At 36.2% G+C, this 18,863-nt stretch overlaps 2 protein-coding genes across 2 annotated transcripts in view; both read right to left on the reverse strand.

Annotated features, from left to right (window-relative positions):
* Window positions 1–4,960: 4,960 nt before the first annotated feature.
* Window positions 4,961–7,675, reverse strand: LOC112456811. The gene is made up of 3 exons (XM_025019566.1): window positions 6,976–7,675; window positions 5,928–6,761; window positions 4,961–5,376 (listed from the first exon to the last, which is right to left on the reverse strand). Exons 1-3 carry the CDS (start codon window positions 7,673–7,675, stop codon window positions 4,961–4,963), a joined length of 1,950 nt encoding a protein of 649 aa, XP_024875334.1.
* An 854-nt stretch (window positions 7,676–8,529) lies between these two features.
* Window positions 8,530–18,863, reverse strand: part of LOC112456812 (5-hydroxytryptamine receptor 1E-like) — a 90,592-nt gene continuing 80,258 nt past the window's right edge. Inside the window, exon 5 of the mRNA XM_025019567.1 lies at window positions 8,530–8,649. Coding sequence (XP_024875335.1) covers window positions 8,530–8,649 — 120 coding nt within the window. The remainder of the gene's footprint in view (window positions 8,650–18,863) is intronic.

Raw genomic sequence — 18,863 nt, forward strand, 5'->3', positions numbered from 1 at the left:
CAGTCTTGAGATTGCGCCAGCCGTGTTGACGTAAAATCAACTTGAAAGCTTTTTGCAACCGTAAGTAAAATTTTATTGTCTAATATTCAACGTACTGAATATGAAGCTTATGTTTTTTCAGAATAGACCTTTATATTATCTTAAAGTATGTACTTTTACCTACCGCGTGCAGTACCTAACCTTACGAATATCTCAAACGTGTCAGACATGAGGCTGTTTGAAGTAAAAAAATGCCCTCGGGGCACGTTGTCACGAATTTGATGGGAATCTATTGCGAATCTTCGGATGACGATAACGAATAAAAATATTTTATGTTTAATCACCGACATGATTATAAAAGAAAAAATGTTTATCAATAAGTTGCGCATTTGAGTGGAATTCTTGCCTATTTAGATTAAGACGAAAACTTCGTGTTTTTTGTACTTTTTTGAAATAAAATAAATGTTTCTGTGAAGGATTTTACTTTTTTACATTGCAGCGCACTATAATATATTGATATTTACGTTGTATACAGTTTGGATTACATTTTGCATGCAATTACATTTGATGTGACAACGTGCTCCGGTCACGGGGCACGTTGTCACAAGCGACCTGTCGTTATTTATTGTTATGTAACAACTGTAAAGTAACAATCACACAAAATTTGATACTGTCCAATTGAAGCTGAGGGTTCACTCGAAATTTTGGCATATCAAAGTACTCTTAAATATTGAATGTAAAATACAAAAAATATTGAAAAAAATGTGTGACAACGTGCCCCGGTCTACCCTAAGTTTCCTAATTTCAAGGATGACCTCATTTTTAGTACAAACCAGCATCTATAAAGAAGCGAGCTCTTAGAGCAGCTAAAAAACAAGTGGATAGGTTGTTCGCAATGGATCATAATGTAATTGAAGATGCTGAAGATGTGCTGATACACGATAGTGATGATGCTGGCTTATCAGTCAATCAAATAGATGATTTTATATTAATGATAGCATCAATCATGACATTGATGATAATGACAATGACGGTTTCCATAGTTCAAGTAAAGATTCAGAGAAAGAAAATGAAGGTGATGGTGGTCATTGTAGTAATACTAGTAATAATAAATTTAGTAGCGATGACAGTCAAGAAAATTTGCCACTTGGTATGTTGTTGACTCATAAGGGAACCTCGCGAATTCGAAAGTTTTGATTTAAATGAAACTTCTATGTAGGAGAGATCAAAAGATGAATTTAGAAATTTTTTGTTGCTGCTCAAAAACGGTTTTAAGGAGTGAAATTACCACTCATATGTAAAGCGGCTTTTTGCTTTTTTTTATATATTTCGAAAAGTATTCGAGATATCAAAAAATGTTTTAAATAAATGTTTTATGGTAAAAACATCTTTATTTAACCACATTAATAAAATTTAAAAAAAAATTTGTTTAAAAATTATTTTTATAAAATATTATATTAATGTTGTTGAATAGAGGAGATTTTACTATAAAACTTTTATAAAAAACATTTTTTGATATCTTAAATATTTTTCGAAATATATCGATGTTGGATATGTGATACTTCTTTCGGGAATATCGGGATTGCGGGTGACAAGGAAGTATACGCGTACTTAATCACGACCGACTCTTTATTCTTATTTGATTCTTATACACGTCGTTAGTTGGCGATAGACAACGGAAGACTGATTGTGAGTGCGGCCGGAAAGGCGACCGGAAAAGAAAGACTACAGCGCCCTATGTTACTAGGCGGAACCAAAATCGGTGTGTTCTGAAAGTCCGTATTACAGTGTTCTCAACGTCGGGTCTTATACAGTGTGCTCAAAGTCGCGTATCCTACATTTCCTCCCTCCTTTTACGACGGCGATTCCTTTCCGGTACAAATCTTTGAGGTACGCGAGTTACGCGAGTTGTCCTTCGACGCGCTGGCGGTGGCGGCGCTCTTCTCCGTTTCCGCGGAGAGCTGGCTGGAGGAGTGTCTGATCCGGACGAGAGTGTGACACAAGGCGGATCCGAACTGCTGCTTGACAATGATAAAAAATGTCCCATATTATATAGGCCTGCAACTCACCCCGAAATTTGTTACCGAACCGGCAACGACGAGATAACCAGCTCTAACTATGAAATATCGAAAGTACATTGTGTGACAAGTAAATAAACGAAAGTTCGCTAAATTTCGCGCGTCGGAACAATACAAAATGGCGTCTTGAACATAGAGTACGGTAGGATTCTTCTCGATTTTTTTCACACTTTGGCTTCATAAAATTTAAATTATTAGTATCAAATTTTATTCAAAAAAGTGTAAATTTTAAGAATATGCATTATAAAATAGTCAAATATATCATTAATACAGTGAAATTTGGCGTAAAGTCAAATTTTTCTATATTTTTGTTGTATTTTTTCTAATAAAACACGCCACAACTTTTTTCTGGTTAATTTTTCGACAAAACTGTTCAAATGAAAGTTGTAGAGCGTACTTTTTTACATAAGAAATATTTATAATGGTAGATACAATGCTGCCCAAACAATCTTCTTTAATCCAGCGTGGTCTCATCTGGTCTACATGTCGTCTGAATCGTTTACCTTGATAGTCGATCTCATAATGGAGGTCTCCCAGGCGTGTGACAGTTGTACCTGGTATCCACTTATCCATGCGAGGATTGCCTGATAGAAAATATAATTTTTGTGTGGAATGAAATTCACGAAACGTTGAATCAGCTACATAGTCCAGGTAACGTAAAAACATGCGTTATTTGAAAATTTGTTCTCGAAGAATGAATTCACTTGAAACCTTTTGGAAAGTATTTTTCTACCTTTAAATGAAAAAGTTTACCTATTTATTTCATGTGCTTTTACCTATTTTTGGAAAAAAAAACAAAAAAACCGATTTTTTAAAGAAAAATGTGAAAAAGTGATTATAATTAAAAAAATGTTAAATGTATAATCATGAAATTCATAGGTAATGTGTTTTCAAGGTTGCTGAATACGAATCTGAAGTAAAATTTTCAATATTATAAAATGGCGACTCAAAAGGGCGGGTAAAAAGCACTTCCAACAATTACGGAGACTGTTCTGTGGCGAAGACGCTTCGCAAACTGATTTCTTTTTGTTAAACCTCAAAAATATATGTGAACAATTCTTAAAACAAAAGAATGTTAGAAAAAGGATGGAGACAGCGTAGCATTTGTTTGCAGCGAGCATCCGCTTACTCGCACGCTGCGGTTCTCCGCGCGCGAGCCGAAAAAACCTATACAGTTTATAGCACTCCCCGGGAAATTCTACCCCTGTTTTATATATAATTTTTTAAGATTTGGTCAATTATTTCCCAAAAAGTTGGAAAAATTTCGGATACCGGTTCCAAAAAAGATCGATAACGAAAAATTATACACTTCATATCACTTCACGGAATATTCTACCCCTGTTTCATATATCATTCTTTGAGATTCCGTCAATTATTTCCCAAAAAATTGAAGAAATTAGAAAAACCGGTTTTCAGAAGATCGGTAACGAAAAACTATACACCCTATAGCACTCCCCGGGAAATTCTACCCCTACTTCATATACAATACTTTCAAAATCGGTCTAATAGTTTCTAAGATTACCCCGAACAACAAGTACAAACGACAGTAAATACGATTTTTTTTTACTAAATTGCATGTAGCCACTAAAATAGAAATTCAAAAAAATATTTCCGATACCTATACAGTCTTATAGTCTAAGACCCAAGCTACAACATCCCATAAGTTATTTTCTCAAAAAAAAAAAAAAAAATTCTTTTTATTACTTTTTTGACTTTGAAAATAGAGAAATTTTCATATTTTCTAGTTCGACATTTATTTTTATGTACTTTTTTGAAAAATACACTTGCTTAATATTTTGTTTTTCAAATAAAACATGTATCATCTTAAAGTACATATTTTCAGCTTTAAAAAACCCTGTTATTAAATTTCAATATCTATTTCCTAAGCAATAATATCTGCAGTCAAACTTGTTGATCAATTTTGAAATAACGAAATTTCAAGAAAACTATCAACTTTGAGGTCCCAACTTTTAAAAAATAAATTTTTGTTATTTTTTTCACTTATTGCATGTTATCAGCACATATTTTAAGAATATAATGCTTTAATTTAGAAGTGAAAATCTGCAAAATAAATGGCAATGATATTAGTAAAATAAGTCAAAAATTTCACATCGCCTCTCTTCAAATTCGATTTAAATATACTCAAAATGTTTTCTCAATTTTTCTAAACCACTTGAAAATTAGTAAATTACGTCTACTTTCGAATGCTTTTTGTAAAATTTGATTCTATCGATCCAATCAAAAGTTACAACTCTTTTTAAAAAGTGCGCGCACGCCTGCGTACTCTGCAGGCGGCTTCACACGGGACGGCATGCCGCGGCATCGACGCACTTTGAAGCGTTAATTAAAAAATTATTACTCCTACACATATTAATATTATTGTAAGAAAACTTTAGATATGTTTCTTTAGTAAAATTTTCTCCTCTTTTGATTGGCATGGTTTATTTTTTCATAAAATTAATGTTTTTTTAGTTATACTAAACAAACCGATTTTTTCGGTTTTTTTTTGTTAAATAAAACATTTAGCACAGGGTTTTTGTTGGTAAACTTTTGGGACATGTTTTCTGAAACTCAAAAGAACACTTTCCAAAAAAGTTTACTTCGAGGAGAAATTCCCAAGTGTTTTCCTACATTGACTGGACTAACAGCTTGTCGCTTCCGCGTGACCTTCCCGTCTGCTCCATCTGACCTTACTAGATCCAATCTGGTCCGTATTGTGCGTCCTAGAAACAGTTGTGCTAGACGTTGGCCTGTTGTAGCATGGGGTGCTTTTCTATACTGGCACAAGTATTCATTAAGATTGTGTTGTAGCGATCCTGGTGTTGTCGCCATAGTCTTTAATGCGTCCTTTACTGTCTGGACACAACGCTCGGCTTGATCATTCGTAGCCGGGTGATACGGTGCTATGAACTTGTGGAATTTAACACGGCTTCTTCGAAGAAATGATTTGAACTCCATGGCTGCAAACTGCGGACCATTGTCTGATACGATGGTGACTGGAGCTCCGTAGGACTCTTGGGATACTCCCAATGATGTCTACGGTACTTTGGCGGTTTATGAGCGTTTTTGGCACACTCAGAACACGTTTTGGCTTCTCCCTCGATGTCGGAGTCGATGCCGGGCCAAAAAACAAAGGATCTTGCCAGACCCTTTATTTTAACTATCCCTAAGTGCGCAGTGTGCAGCTCCTTCAGTATCGTCTCTCTGAACGCTGGTGGAATGACAACTCGATGCTCTAACACTAGGCAGTTGCTTCCTAGTCTATAATTAGCCTCAGGTGCTTTGTAGCCAGAACGGGCTAAGTCTTGACCTGCTTCCACTTGCTACAGAATCTTTCCCAAGTGAGGGTCTTTACGCGTTTCACGTGCGATGCTCTCAGCGTCCACCGGAAGTTGCTTTATCTAATGTAGCACAAAATGGTCGAATCCATCGTACTCTATCTCTTCTCTCTCTTTTAGTGTAACTTGATGCGTAGCGATCTTCGTTGGGAATACCGGTATTCTCGAGCAATAATCAGCGTTGATATTGGCTTCGTTGGTTTAAATATGACATTGAAGTCAAAATGTGACAAGTAGTCGGCGTAGTTTGCCATGCAACTGATGCAAAAGGTTGGCAACGATTTTCCTGGATGCAGGATCTGCGTCAACGGTTTATGATCCGTTATAATCGTGAAGTGTCGGGCATACAGGTAATAGAAGAATTTTTGAACAGCCCAGACTATTGCCATTGGGTGCGTTCAGCCGATACTCCGCTAGCCTAGCAATCGTGAGCAGTCGCTCGTTTCCTCTCCTTTTAATCCATTGGGTCAAAGGAGAGAAAACGAGCGACTGCTCACGATTGCTAGGCTAGCGGAGTATCGGCTGAACGCACCCAATGCTTCCTTATTTATTTGCGGGTAGCGTTGCTCCGTAGCGCTCATCGTTCTGCTTGCATATGCGATTGGTCGTTCCTGACCGTTGTCGAGTCTATGAGACAAAACAGCGCCTAATCCTGTCTTGCTGGCGTCTGTTGCGAGTAATAGTGATCGTGTTGGGTCATATGGCATCAAAACTTGTGGAGAAACTAAGACGTTCTTGATGTTGTCGTATGCTTTCTCAGCAGTTGGAGTCCATTTGTATGGCTTGACGAGTAACATATTTCTAAGAGGACAATTTCTTGTTGATAGATCTGGGATAAAAAAACTGTAATAGGTTGCTTTCCCGAGGAACAATTGCAATTCCTCTGGTGTGCTTGGCTTTGGTGCGTTTCTGATAGCTTGAACGTGCTTATCCGATTTGTGTATTCCTTGAGAGTCTACTTTGTGTCCTAAAAATTTGATCGCTGATGTCGCGAATACACATTTATCTCGATTGAGATGTAGACCATGCTCTCTGAGTCTTTGTAGAACTAGATCCAGCATTTTTAGTAGGCTTTCGAAATTTTCTGCGTAAAGAACCATATCGTCAAAAAAATTCTTAACGTTTTCGAGACCTTGTAAGACAGTTTCTATCTTGCGTTGCCATATAGCAGGGATGCTGGAGGATCCATAGACCGCTCGGACTGGGCGGATTATTCCATGCGTTGGCGTATTGAGCGTTAATACATGACTAGATTCTTCATTAAGGACGAGATGAGAATACGCATCCGTAATGTCGAGATGACAGAAGAATTTCGCCCCTTTTAGTTGACTGAATATATGCTCGGTTTTTGGGATAGGGTGCTCGTCTATAATTAAGTGAAGGTTAACAGTGGGCTTGTAGTTCCCTGTGCACAGCTGACCATTCTTCTTAACGACCACGTAAAATTGTAAAAGCCCATTCAGACGATTCTACTCTTTTATAAAAATCTGATGTTATTTTTGCATCTATTTTTTTTGCGTATGCGTTTCGGAGTGCGATTAGTATCTCATCTCTAGCTTTTGCGAACACTGGTGTTGTACCTGGCTTCAGGTGTAACGATATGGGTGGACCAGTAAGAGTTCCTGCTGTTGAGCTGAAAATATCTTTATATTTCGCCAAGAGTTGATCTAGCTGTGCCTTTTGACCTTGCGTTAAACTCGGCACGGCGGTACTGATCATATGCACTGTTTCCGGCGCGGAAAAAAGTTTTTTAAAGTCTATTTTATGTACGAAATGCGAGATCCATTCTCTACCGAATAGCGCGTCGAAAGGACCTTTCACCACAAAAAGATTAAGTTCACGAGTGGTATGTCCGATAGTAACCTTTACGGGAATGCAACTGATACACAGGATCTGGTGACCGGTATAACTAACAAACTGTCTATTCGTCTTTTCTAATGCGAACCGCGGTTTGATTTTACGCAGCGTATTTACACTCACGATGCCGCACGGTGCACCCGAATCTATTTCCATTTGAAGCATTTTACCATCTATGATAACGTCAATCATGTGTTTGTTATGCGCGTTCATTGCGTTCACTCTGTCGATAACTCGAATCGTGTCTATATTTTCGGCTGGCTGCAGCGCCGCTACTGTTCGCGTCTCCAGTACGCGGTTCCTTCGATCTATATATTTTCGCGAGATGTCTTTTTCTATTACACGAGTGACACACGGCGTCACGAAAACGGCACGCGCTTCGCGCGTGCTTACCCCCACAACCGTTACATACACTACCGTCATTTTGTTCTTTCGAGTCCTGTCGATTCGATGAATTGTGGTAATTCGATTGTTGCTTACGTCCACGCGAGGACGAACGCTGATGCGGTAGCTTCTTATCTCGTTTTAACTTGGGCGGACCATATCCTAATTAACTTGTGCGTAGTTTCTTGAGTCGACGAGCCAGATTCCTTCACTTCATTCGTCGTCTTCCGTGTCGCTTCGAGCATGCTTGCGATCTCGTAAACCTCCGTAAATGTCGGTTTCTTCGCAATGATTTTGTCACACATTTCGCGGGATTCCAGACCATGAAGTAGCTGCTCCGTTAGCATCCCGTCTAGAAACTTTCCGTACTCACAATGTGCTGCCCCTTGTCGTAGGCGTAAGGCGAAACTGGCGATCGTTTCTCTGCTTTGCTGAGCGATATGACGGAATCTGATGCTCTCTGCGTATTTGTTCCGGGCTCTATCGAAATGTGAGATCAGCGTTGTTTTCACTTTCTCGTACGGAAGGTCTTCCGGCACTCGCGGACTGACTAAGTATTTCAGCGCGTTATTCAGTTCTGAGCTCATGTGGACGCGTGCGTAATTAACGTGCTGCTTTCCCGAAATTTTACTGAGCTCGAGCGCCTATTCGAATCTCTTAAAGTAGTCGGCTACTGTCGTGTTTTCAGACGAACGGTATTCAGATATCGCGAAAGACGGTGGTCTTTGTTGGCCCGTCGTCGCGGATCCGTTACCAAATATTTTGGTGCCCATATTCGCGACCGATGCTTGGATTGCGTTGCCATCATGGCGGATATCGCCTGCAGCAGTTTTGACGAGATGTTTGTCGGCGGCTGAGCCATCTTTTCTTGCTGCGATTACACTCTGCTTCCGCTAATTCACTTGATTTGCTTTGATCCCGCTAATCCCACTTCTGACACCACTGTTCTCAGCGTCCACCGGAAGTTGCTTTATCTGATGTAGCACAAAATGGTCGAATTCATCGTAGTCTATCTAAAAGCAAAAAGCCGCTCTACATATGAGTGGTAGTTTCTCCCCTTAAAACCGTTTTTGAGCAACAACAAAAATTTCTAAATTCATCTTTTTACCTCTTCTACATGTGTGGGAAGTTTCATTAAAATCAGAATTTTTGAGTTCGCGAGGTTCCCTTGTCAGTGGAGTGTTAAGCATCAAATAACGTTGAAAGCGACCTCTGATCTGTTGAGTATATTAAGACAATGTCACCTAGAGCTACCAAAAACAGCAGACACTTCGTATGACAAGTAAGCGCAAAGTACACGTGAAAGAGCTTACAAACGGTCAATATGTTCACCTAGGTTTTTTGAAAGAGATGAGAAAACTGAAGAAAGATAGAGTAGTGAATAGTACTTAACTTCTGAGGGCGGCAGTGTGGTCTAGTGGTAGAGCGCCAGACTCGTAATCTGAGGAACCAGGTTCGAGTCCACTAGAGCCATGTAAGCATGGAATGTTTTTCCGATAGCTGCGCCCCTCCGTGCAAGATAGGCTCTTGTACGGAGAAAACTGGGCTCCGTCTTTTGGAAAGAAACGTTAAGCCGTTAGTCCAAAGGGTTAAAGTGAGAGGAGAAGGATAGTATTGGTAGTAGATTGCGAACCCTACGGGGATATGCAATAAATTACGAATTTTACGAAAAATTTAGTACTGAACTTCTGTTTGATTTTAATTTTGATGGTATTTCTATTTATAAGAGTGCCCCTTCTAAATGTTGGCCTATAACAGCCAGATGTGCATAATTAATATACCTAGATTCGCTTTCGTGCTATCTAAAGATACTAATATTTCCAGAAAACTGCTGCGTCCTTTAAACTGTAACATTCATATCCTCCTATTTTTTCTCCTTCCGCATTTCCTTCTTCTTCTTCCTTTCCTTATCTCACCAAGCCTTGCGTGTCCTCTTCACTCCTTTTCCTATTTCCACCTTCTTTTACCTTTCCTTTCCTACAACGCAGACAAGTTTCGCCAATCCTTGTTCCAGGAATACGCCAATAGCTTTCCTATACCTTTCTTCTTTTCATCTCATTTCTTCTTCATCGTTGGCTTAACCTTTCCTCAGCTATGCTTATCTTCTTTTACTTTCCATTTCCTGGAACACCTCTAGGCCCGCCCATCCTTGTGTCCTAGCTTTATTTCATCTTTCTTCTTTCCATCTTCATTGACCCGGAACTCGAGAGATTTTCGACTGCTTTTTCTTCTTCCTTCTTCGATAATCCTCTTCACATTTAATCCTCCCTTGTTTCGTATAGCCTCTTCTATAACAGCGCTTCTTTTACCTACCTCCTTGTCCTCTCCTCTGTTTTCTATCCTTTACCTCTTTTTCCTCTTCTTATTCTTGATCCTATATTTCCTAGTTTAAAATTTGTCCCAATCTAAGATTTACATGTGTTCTGAGTTCAACCTGTCATCTTTTCAACTACCTTTTTAACCTATACTTAATTTACGGCCGAAGGCTCCTTAGCTAATCATTTACCATACAATCTTCTTTACAATCATCGATCGAAACCTTCCCTACTTTACCTACATTACCTTTCCCGCCTATACCGCCTAACTGACTCGTCACCATAACCTCATCCTACCACGGTCTCTAAATACTTTTATATAACTTTTCTCTACTTGCGTCCTACTATCTCCCTTCATTCTCATCGCATCCCCTGCTTACACCCTATCTTTCCATTATCCCTACTTGCCTCATACTAATCTTTAAACCCAGAAACAAAGCTAAAATCACACAACGCACTTTCACCGCTACCATTCACACACGCTCCCTCTAACCAAGTCACAGTATACATATATATATATATATGTGTGAATACCATACACGAGAACACATATATATATTTATATATATAAGTATAAAATCGTCTTTAAAACTCCCTCTTTTTTCAAATTCAAAATCATAAAATAATTTTAGTGAAGTCAAAAATTCACCGCCGCAAGTCTTTGGGAATAATTATCCGCAATCGGCTAATTCGGAACAGGCGCGCCCGCATAGTGGAGCGACAGCTCCTAGCTTCATTTCTAAGACGCGAACGGTCTCCGCATATCGAACTCGCTATCCCCGATTCTCCCTCTTCCCGATCTTCCTCATCTGCCTGTTGTTCCCTTGCGTATTGGGTGTTCCCCAATACCCCAGAATCTTCCCCCCTTTTTGAACCTTCCTACTCTCCAGTTCCTTCCGAGAAACTTGCGGAGTCCCGGGAGAGATCACCCTGCAACTTCTCCCCTGTTCCTTTCGACGGAATTTCTTCCCCCACTAGTTCCACCACCCTCTATCGTGACCGATCACCCTCTCCCTCCTTTTCCAACTCGAGTATCAAAGTACTCGAGGAATCCTCTCCGCGTTCCCCATCCCCTACTATAGAAATAGTATATGAATGTATAAATTTATAACTATTTGCTAATCAACCATTGTATCGTAATCATAGCCCCGTACGTAATCATGAATTTATAACTGACTATTTCTCTAGAATTTTAAATATTTTATTCCGATAACTATGTTACCAAATTAATGTTTGAACCCTCGTTTTTATATATTCACACATACATAGTCAACACTTATTCTTCACAATCTACTCACCAAATGTATCGTTGACGAGCAGAATATCGATCTTTATAAAAATCCTCCCCGATCTTCCGAATTTGTACCAGGACAAATGTCAATCCACACACACACACACCACACTTCCACGTATTATTATATACAATAATGATTCTTTAATTTGTAAAAATATTTGTTCTATTCCTTTTACAATAAATGTTTTAATTATTTGATTAAAATAAAATCAATGTTTATTCATTTATAAATAAGACCTCATCCTTCACTAGCTCTCAAAATCGCACAAGGTCCGATCCCCGGTAATAGGGATATTATCCTTGACCGAAAACAGGACCGCGAATGCACGAAAACTCTCAGTAGGCGTAATAGCGTCCCTTCTGGACGTTGACCCACGACTAGAGTTTTCCCGAAAAGTGCATTCGACTCGAGGCACGCGCCCTTTCAGCGTGAACCCGAGATACCATAGAGATCTCGTTACGTCTTCCTTTACCCCCTCCCTCGGATAGCCTTTCCTTCGCTATCGGTCGAACCAATGTACCTAAATTCCGGAGTTCTGACTTAACACAGTCGAGACTGAGAATTTTGATTCAGCTCCTGAATGTCAGGAAAGGACCAAACGCAAGACGAAAGTACCGAAGCGTTTGGATGAATCAAGTTCAGAACCAGATAAAAGTGATGCACGATCCTTTCTGCCATCTTCCCCCAAAATCTACCATTCTCAGAAACACAAAAAAGATATCCCCAAAGAAAATAAGAAAGTAGTAAAAAATAATCAGGATATTGAACTGGAGACCATATAGTGGGAGTTCTAGCAGTTTGATGGATTCTTTGCCAAAGCAGAAGTCTAGTAACTCGTCTGTAGAGAAGTCGCCTTTTTTACAGAACACTTCACGTATTTATATGCCTTTGAAAAAATCTGCAAAACCGACTTGTTTTATGAACAAAATGAAAAACAAACTGTATAATACACAGTGTGTATGACAATTTTCCACCCAGACTTTAAATCTCCCGCCTAAAAGCGTGGCGCTATCTGTCAGAACTATATATCGTTAGAAAGGTGGGAATGTCTTCTATACGTTAAGCAAAGTTGGAACGCTGTGCCATGTAAGATGACTGAGTTATGACATTTTACGTGACAGCCCAAAAAAGAGTTGTGTCGGAAAATTATAATGGAACAACGCAGTGTCATAAAATTCCATGCTAAATCAGGCATAAATGCCACAAAAACATTTGAATCGATGAAAAAAGTCTATGGCGATGAGTGTTTATCCCGAGCAACAGTTTTCGATTGGCATAAACATTTTCGCGAAGGTCGCGAATTACTTGAAGACGATAAACGGGGAAGCCTCGAACAACTTGCAACAAACAATACAATAAAACTTGCCGATACAATAAAAAAAGTTGGCGATTACCTAGCCGACGATGAGAATGCAAGTGTCAGGATGATTTCTGAGAACTTGCACATCAACCGAGAGACAGTCCGCCAAATTATTACGGAGGATTTGGGCAAAAGGATGGTCTGTGCTCGATTCGTTGTTGCACGACAACGCACTATCTCATAATGGCATTGTACGCCAATTTCTAGCGAAAAATCAGATCTGCGTTCTTGACCACCCGCCGTATTCGCCGGATTTGGCACCGTGTGACTTCTTTCTGTTTCCGAAACTGAAATTAGTACTTAAGGGTTGTTTTTTCGAGAACGTAGATACCATTAAAACTGCGGCGACGCGACAACTAAAGGCAGTACCGGTCGAGGACATGTATGTACCACTCATTTGAATCGCTATTGAGTCGCTGTCAAAAGTGTATAGATACGGAAGAGGAATACTTTGAATAACAAGTAAAGAGTTTTAAAAAATATTGAATTGTTTGGATTTTATGAGGAAAGTCTAGGTGGAAAATTGTCACACTGTGTATATCTGACGACTCTACATCACGTAATACAATATGAAATATTTTAATCCAGACTCTAACTTACTGATTACTCCTTATGCACAGAGAAACCGCCAAGTCAGTGAATCACAGCTAAGGGATTGTACTCAGAACACTCAGGTCAATGAGTCACCTCCAAGGAATTCGGCTAAAAGAGTACTTTCTTTTGAACGTTCATCTAGACATCATAACATCTCTCCACTAGAATACCTCAAACAACAGTATGAAAGGTCAAACAACAATACGAGAGGTAATACTAAATGCAGTCATCACTTTGGCTGGATTTTTTCATCAAATTTTTAATATTTGTATTCTCTCTTATGTGTTCCTTGCAGTAATGCCCACTCAAAGAATCCAAGGCAATTTTTACCATATTCAAATTCCTGCTTCCATGAGTCGCGAGCAATCATATCCGTTTGATGGTATGAGTTAGGGCCGTTCTACAATACGTCGCGAAAAATGGCAACTGCTAGTTGAAAAGTGTTATTTCTGATTGCCAAATTGCCAGTTGCTGTCGCTAACAAAGTTAAAAGTTTGTCAACTCTCTTTTGACAACCGCAACTGACAAGCACAACCAAAAATAACACTTTTTAACTAACAGTTGTCATCATTTGCGACGTATTGTAGAATGGCCCTTAATACTGTGAATTACTTTCATTCTTCTTGATACTCCTTTTGCATCGCAGTGTTTACTTGCAATGCATTGTAAATTATGTGGACAAAACATTTATCAAAACTTTTTTGTTTGAAATTTTTTAGGGATAAAGAGAACCTTTCAAAAAATCATTAAGAACCAAGAAGAAATAAAAGCCAAATTAAGAAATCATGACGCAATGCAATGCTGGAGAATATTCTGATATATGTAGGAAATGATGATTCTGAGCAGTTAACGAAGCCACAAGGATGGCCAGATATCTTTCCTCTACCTGATGTTGAAGCCTTCTTGAAGTTTGAGTCTTTCCTCGAGTAAAAGATAAATTTTTCTTTTACTGTATTTAAAAAAATTTTTTTTGTTATTGTTTTATTCATTTTCTATGGTCTGTATCCATTATTGAACATGTTCATACACTGCAGGTAAAATATCTTTCAATAAAGTGCTACACCTCTAATTCATGTGAAGAAATGACGAGAAATATATGCCGTTACATATTTTCTAAAGATTTGAAGAAAAAGTTTAACTGGCGTGGGACCTCCATGAAGAGTAGGCTTAAGACGACAAAAACTGGGTCACTCATATCAGGTACGAGCTTATGAACTGTGCTCTAAACGATCAATTCTGTAAAGTTCGTGGCTATTAAATAGGTTTATTTTCTGTTTGTATTCAGATGCTGTCCTCTTGAAGTACAAGTCATCAGGATTGTCCTTTCTAACAAAAACGGTTAGCACATGGCTGAGGAACAACATTACCTCAGGGGAGAAAAATAGTAGAGAACAGTATATAAAGAAGAAAATGACGATAAATACAGTGATTATTGATTTTGAAGATTTTAAAGTTACACATATTGGTATTTTTTAATTAAAAAGTTTATTTTTTTTTAACAAGTTATGTTTGTTATTCCAATTTATTTTAATTTTGACTGATATTATTTTAAAGCTGGTGCTTTTGTGACTAGCAGTAATAAGTGGTCTGTTTAAAAAATAATGAGAATGATTTTTTTCTCAACAACTGGTAACACTGTAAAAACGAGACTGCAGTAAATCGAGAGCTACATTCATACTCTACCTTCAATTAAAATTTTAATTTGATAGCACTAACACATGTGATTCTACAATCATTTGTATAACTGTATGTTTGGGTGATGCGTCACGAAAATGAAATACAAGAAAATCGAGCAGCGTTATGTGAAGTTTGACACAGCAAATTCTGCATCAAATTTCAAGATAACGTGACAGAGAAACATTTAAAAAGTTGATAGTGAGAATGATTGGTGATTAATTAAATTAAATTTGAATCATCAAATTGTTTATGTCATTAAGTGATATGTTATTTAAAAAAAATATAGGAAATTTTTAAATTACGCCAACTACAAAGAGAATATATATATTGCTTTGAAAAATAATTTTAGTGCAACTACTCTTAAAAAATAAAACAAAATTGTGTTACCTAACTTAACCCAAGTGGTATGTATCTTTGTATTCCTAAGGGTCTTTCTATCAACCCAAGTGGTAGTAGTTTTAATTCTCCTTGATAAAATTATAATAATATTACAAAGAATTATTTTAATTACAAAAAAATAAAGAGGTAACATTATAAAATAAAAATATTTAATTAAAATAAAATAAATTAAAATAAAATAAACGAATGTCGCACAAAGAACAATTAAAAAGGCAATATCTACCTATCTCATCATGTTCACGAATTATTTTAGCCACACGTAAAGTTCTTGCAGTTCTAGTAACTTTGTCAAAAATTCTTTTTTAAAAAGAGTCGTAATCCAGAGAGCCGTAATCATAATGCGAACGGAACAGACAGGTGACACGTCGTTCCGAATCGATCGAAAGACAGCGATCGACTAATCATCGAAATATAAATAAACGACTAGGTCAACAGAATAAAAACATACACATAGAGAGAAATCATTAGGTAGCTCTTATAATTCTGTCGTATAGCGGATTGAGATTTTCCGTGTCCTTCTTTAAATTAATCGTGTTCATTTGTTCTTTTTTTATGTAAAACATCTCGATAAGGACACAAAACCAGTGTCGAAACGTCATGTAAGAATCTTCGATATTAAAGTCGTTTTGGTCAAAATATATAAATCTTGTTAATTTTTCACTGACAAAGAAAAAAGAATTTGTTAATTTATTTATTTTATTTTAATTAAATATTTTTATTTTATAATGTTACCTCTTTAATTTTTTGTGATTAAAATAATTCTTTGTAATATTATAATTTTATCAAGGAGAATTAAACCCTTAGGAATACATACCATTTGGGTTAAATTAAATAACATAAAACAATAATAAAACAATTTTGTTTTATATTTTAAGAGTAGTTGCACTACAATTATTTTTCAAAGCAATATATATATATATATATTCTCTTTGTAGTTGGCGTAATTTAAAAATTTTATATATTTTTTTGAAATAACATATCACTTAGGTTGAGTTAGGTAACGCAATTTTGTGATATAATTTTGTTAAGGAGAAATAAGACTACTACCACTTAGGTTGGTACGTATCACTTGGATTGAGTTTGGTAACGCAATTTTGTAATATAATAATAGTTTTGTTAAGGTATATATATACATATATACCTATATATATTCTCTCTTTGTAATTGGCGCAGTATTAAAAGATTTCACATATTTTTTTTAAATAGATACCACTTGTTATTTAAGTTTTTTTGAGGTAAATATTACTTGGATTGAATAAAGTAACAATTTTGTAATATAATAATTTTGTTAAAAAAAATTAAAGCTATCTACCACCTAGGTGTTAGAATAGATTTTATTTATTTTTTTATTTAAAATTAATGATACTACCACTTGGTTTTTTTACGAGGTAACAACCACGCGTGTAGTTGGCGCCTTTTTTTACCTTTTTTGAAAAAAGTAAAAATTACGGAAATGGCTGTATTAGATAGAAATATTAAATATTATTGCTCAAATATCCACATGGAAAGAAATATTTTTGAAAAATCATGACTTTTAAAAAACAGTAAAGATCAAAGTAATTTGAAGTGAATTTAAACATTAAGACATTAAGATTAATCGTTTTATAACTTTCAAATCTTTAAAATCTTTAAGCTCATTGCTGCTTTGAATATATTTCTTTTCGTGAATGTGCATTTTCCCGAAAATTAACGTTTTCTTGTCTGCTAAATTATTAATATTTTTTATCATAAACTAATACTTCTGTTGAAAAATTCTTCTAATATTCTTACTTTAATGTAATAACGCGTTTTATTTCTTTAATTATAAATAATTTTTTTGATTATTGAAAAACCTGTCTGATTCGATTTCACGATTTTAGCTACTTTTTTGCACAGTTTAGATTTTATTAAAAAAGAAATATATTGTAAAATAATTCGAATATTAAAGGAATTTGAAGGATATTTATTTTTTGTTATGCAAACATAGAGTGTATTGTAGAATAATGTAACTTTTCACACGTGAACATTATAAGTATAAAGGGATTGTATATATTTTACATTTATGTTTTAATTTGCCTTCTTGCTCATCATCAGTATTATTTTATAACAAAAGATGGATACGTCACATAAAGTAAATTATCACTACATTGAATGTGTTTGTTATTCTCACTATTTCTTTCTTTGTTTCTTTCCGTCGGATGTAGATAATAATTATGCTCGTTGGAGAATGCAATTGACAATGGTTAGTTTCACAATGTGATCTTATCATTAATTAAATTTAAATTTCAATAACTTTCGCGAAACTCTTGTGCAACGAGAAGGGACAATATCGAGATCTAGAGAAGGATCTTTATATATTTACATAAATATAATATAAAATTTCATGTAAAAGACAGAAATTATATATATAATGGATCATTTAGCAATAATTCAGTAGGTACTTTTGATTTCGTTATTTCAAATAGATTATACAATTAAACCGTCAATATTTGCTATTTTAAATTGCGTTTTACTACGATAAATTCATTTATAAAGCCGTTGTAACATGTTCATATGATAGAACTAAAGTATACTAAATATAGGAGCTAAAATTACTTTTCGCTTCTATGGTTGAAATTATCATTAGCGACAGTAACAAGTACTATCGCTTATCATTACCATCGATATGCACCAATAATCGATATCAATCAATTGTCCCATTATCTAGGCCAATTTCCCGCGATATTCATGCATGAATGCATTACATGCTTACTGTTATTGTATATTGTTCCAATTTATATGCATCGTCACATCAAACAGGTTACAATAAGCAAGAGAATTTCATAATGTTTGCAGCTTATTAATGATTTTTGGACGAGAACTAGATTGCTTAGTGGAAAGTTAGTCAGCTGTGACAGTTTTAATGCGTCATTTGTTATTTAACCTTTAGTCTGTAAACTTGGGTCGTTTTCGTCCGGGCGAAAATCAAATGTAGTTGTAACTTTTGAAAACGGGTAGAGAAGGCGCCATTGTGCATCCGTAAAAAAAGTTATGCTCCCCGAGAACCCGCCTACCGAGTTTCAAGGCGCCAGTCCCCCTCCGGCCGTCACAGGAGACACGTAATTCTTGAAAAAACGAGGTTTGCGGCGAACACTTAAGCACTTCATTTCAAAATAATTGCATGCAATATTTTTTTTATGAAAGGTACGCTTTTCCCCTTCAATTTCTTTTTTTATTCATTTCGATATCTTTATTTGTCTTAAAGTTATGATTTTTTTAGTAAAAAATGATTTTACCAGTTGTAGTTGTAGTTGCTCCATTTTTTAAATACAAATTATGTGAAAAAATTAAATTGTTTATAATTTTATGATTGATACTTCAAATTGAAGGTTTGAATTACCTCCATGAATTTTTTCAGATTTTTTGTAACACTTTAACACTTAAAAAAAACGTCAGGACGAAAACGACCCAGGTTTACAGACTAAAGGTGCTAAAAAAACGTTTACAGACTAAGGATTAATAATTAAATAATAGAAACGGCCAAATTACGAGCTATTAATAGGTGTATATTTAATAAAGTCAATTTAACAACAAATGTGTTTGCAATATAAAAAACAACGTTGACGTTT

The sequence above is a fragment of the Temnothorax curvispinosus genome, unplaced genomic scaffold (assembly GCF_003070985.1).
Source record: "Temnothorax curvispinosus isolate PA1 unplaced genomic scaffold, ASM307098v1 QBEX01007214.1, whole genome shotgun sequence".
Classification (NCBI taxonomy): Eukaryota; Metazoa; Arthropoda; class Insecta; order Hymenoptera; family Formicidae; genus Temnothorax; species Temnothorax curvispinosus.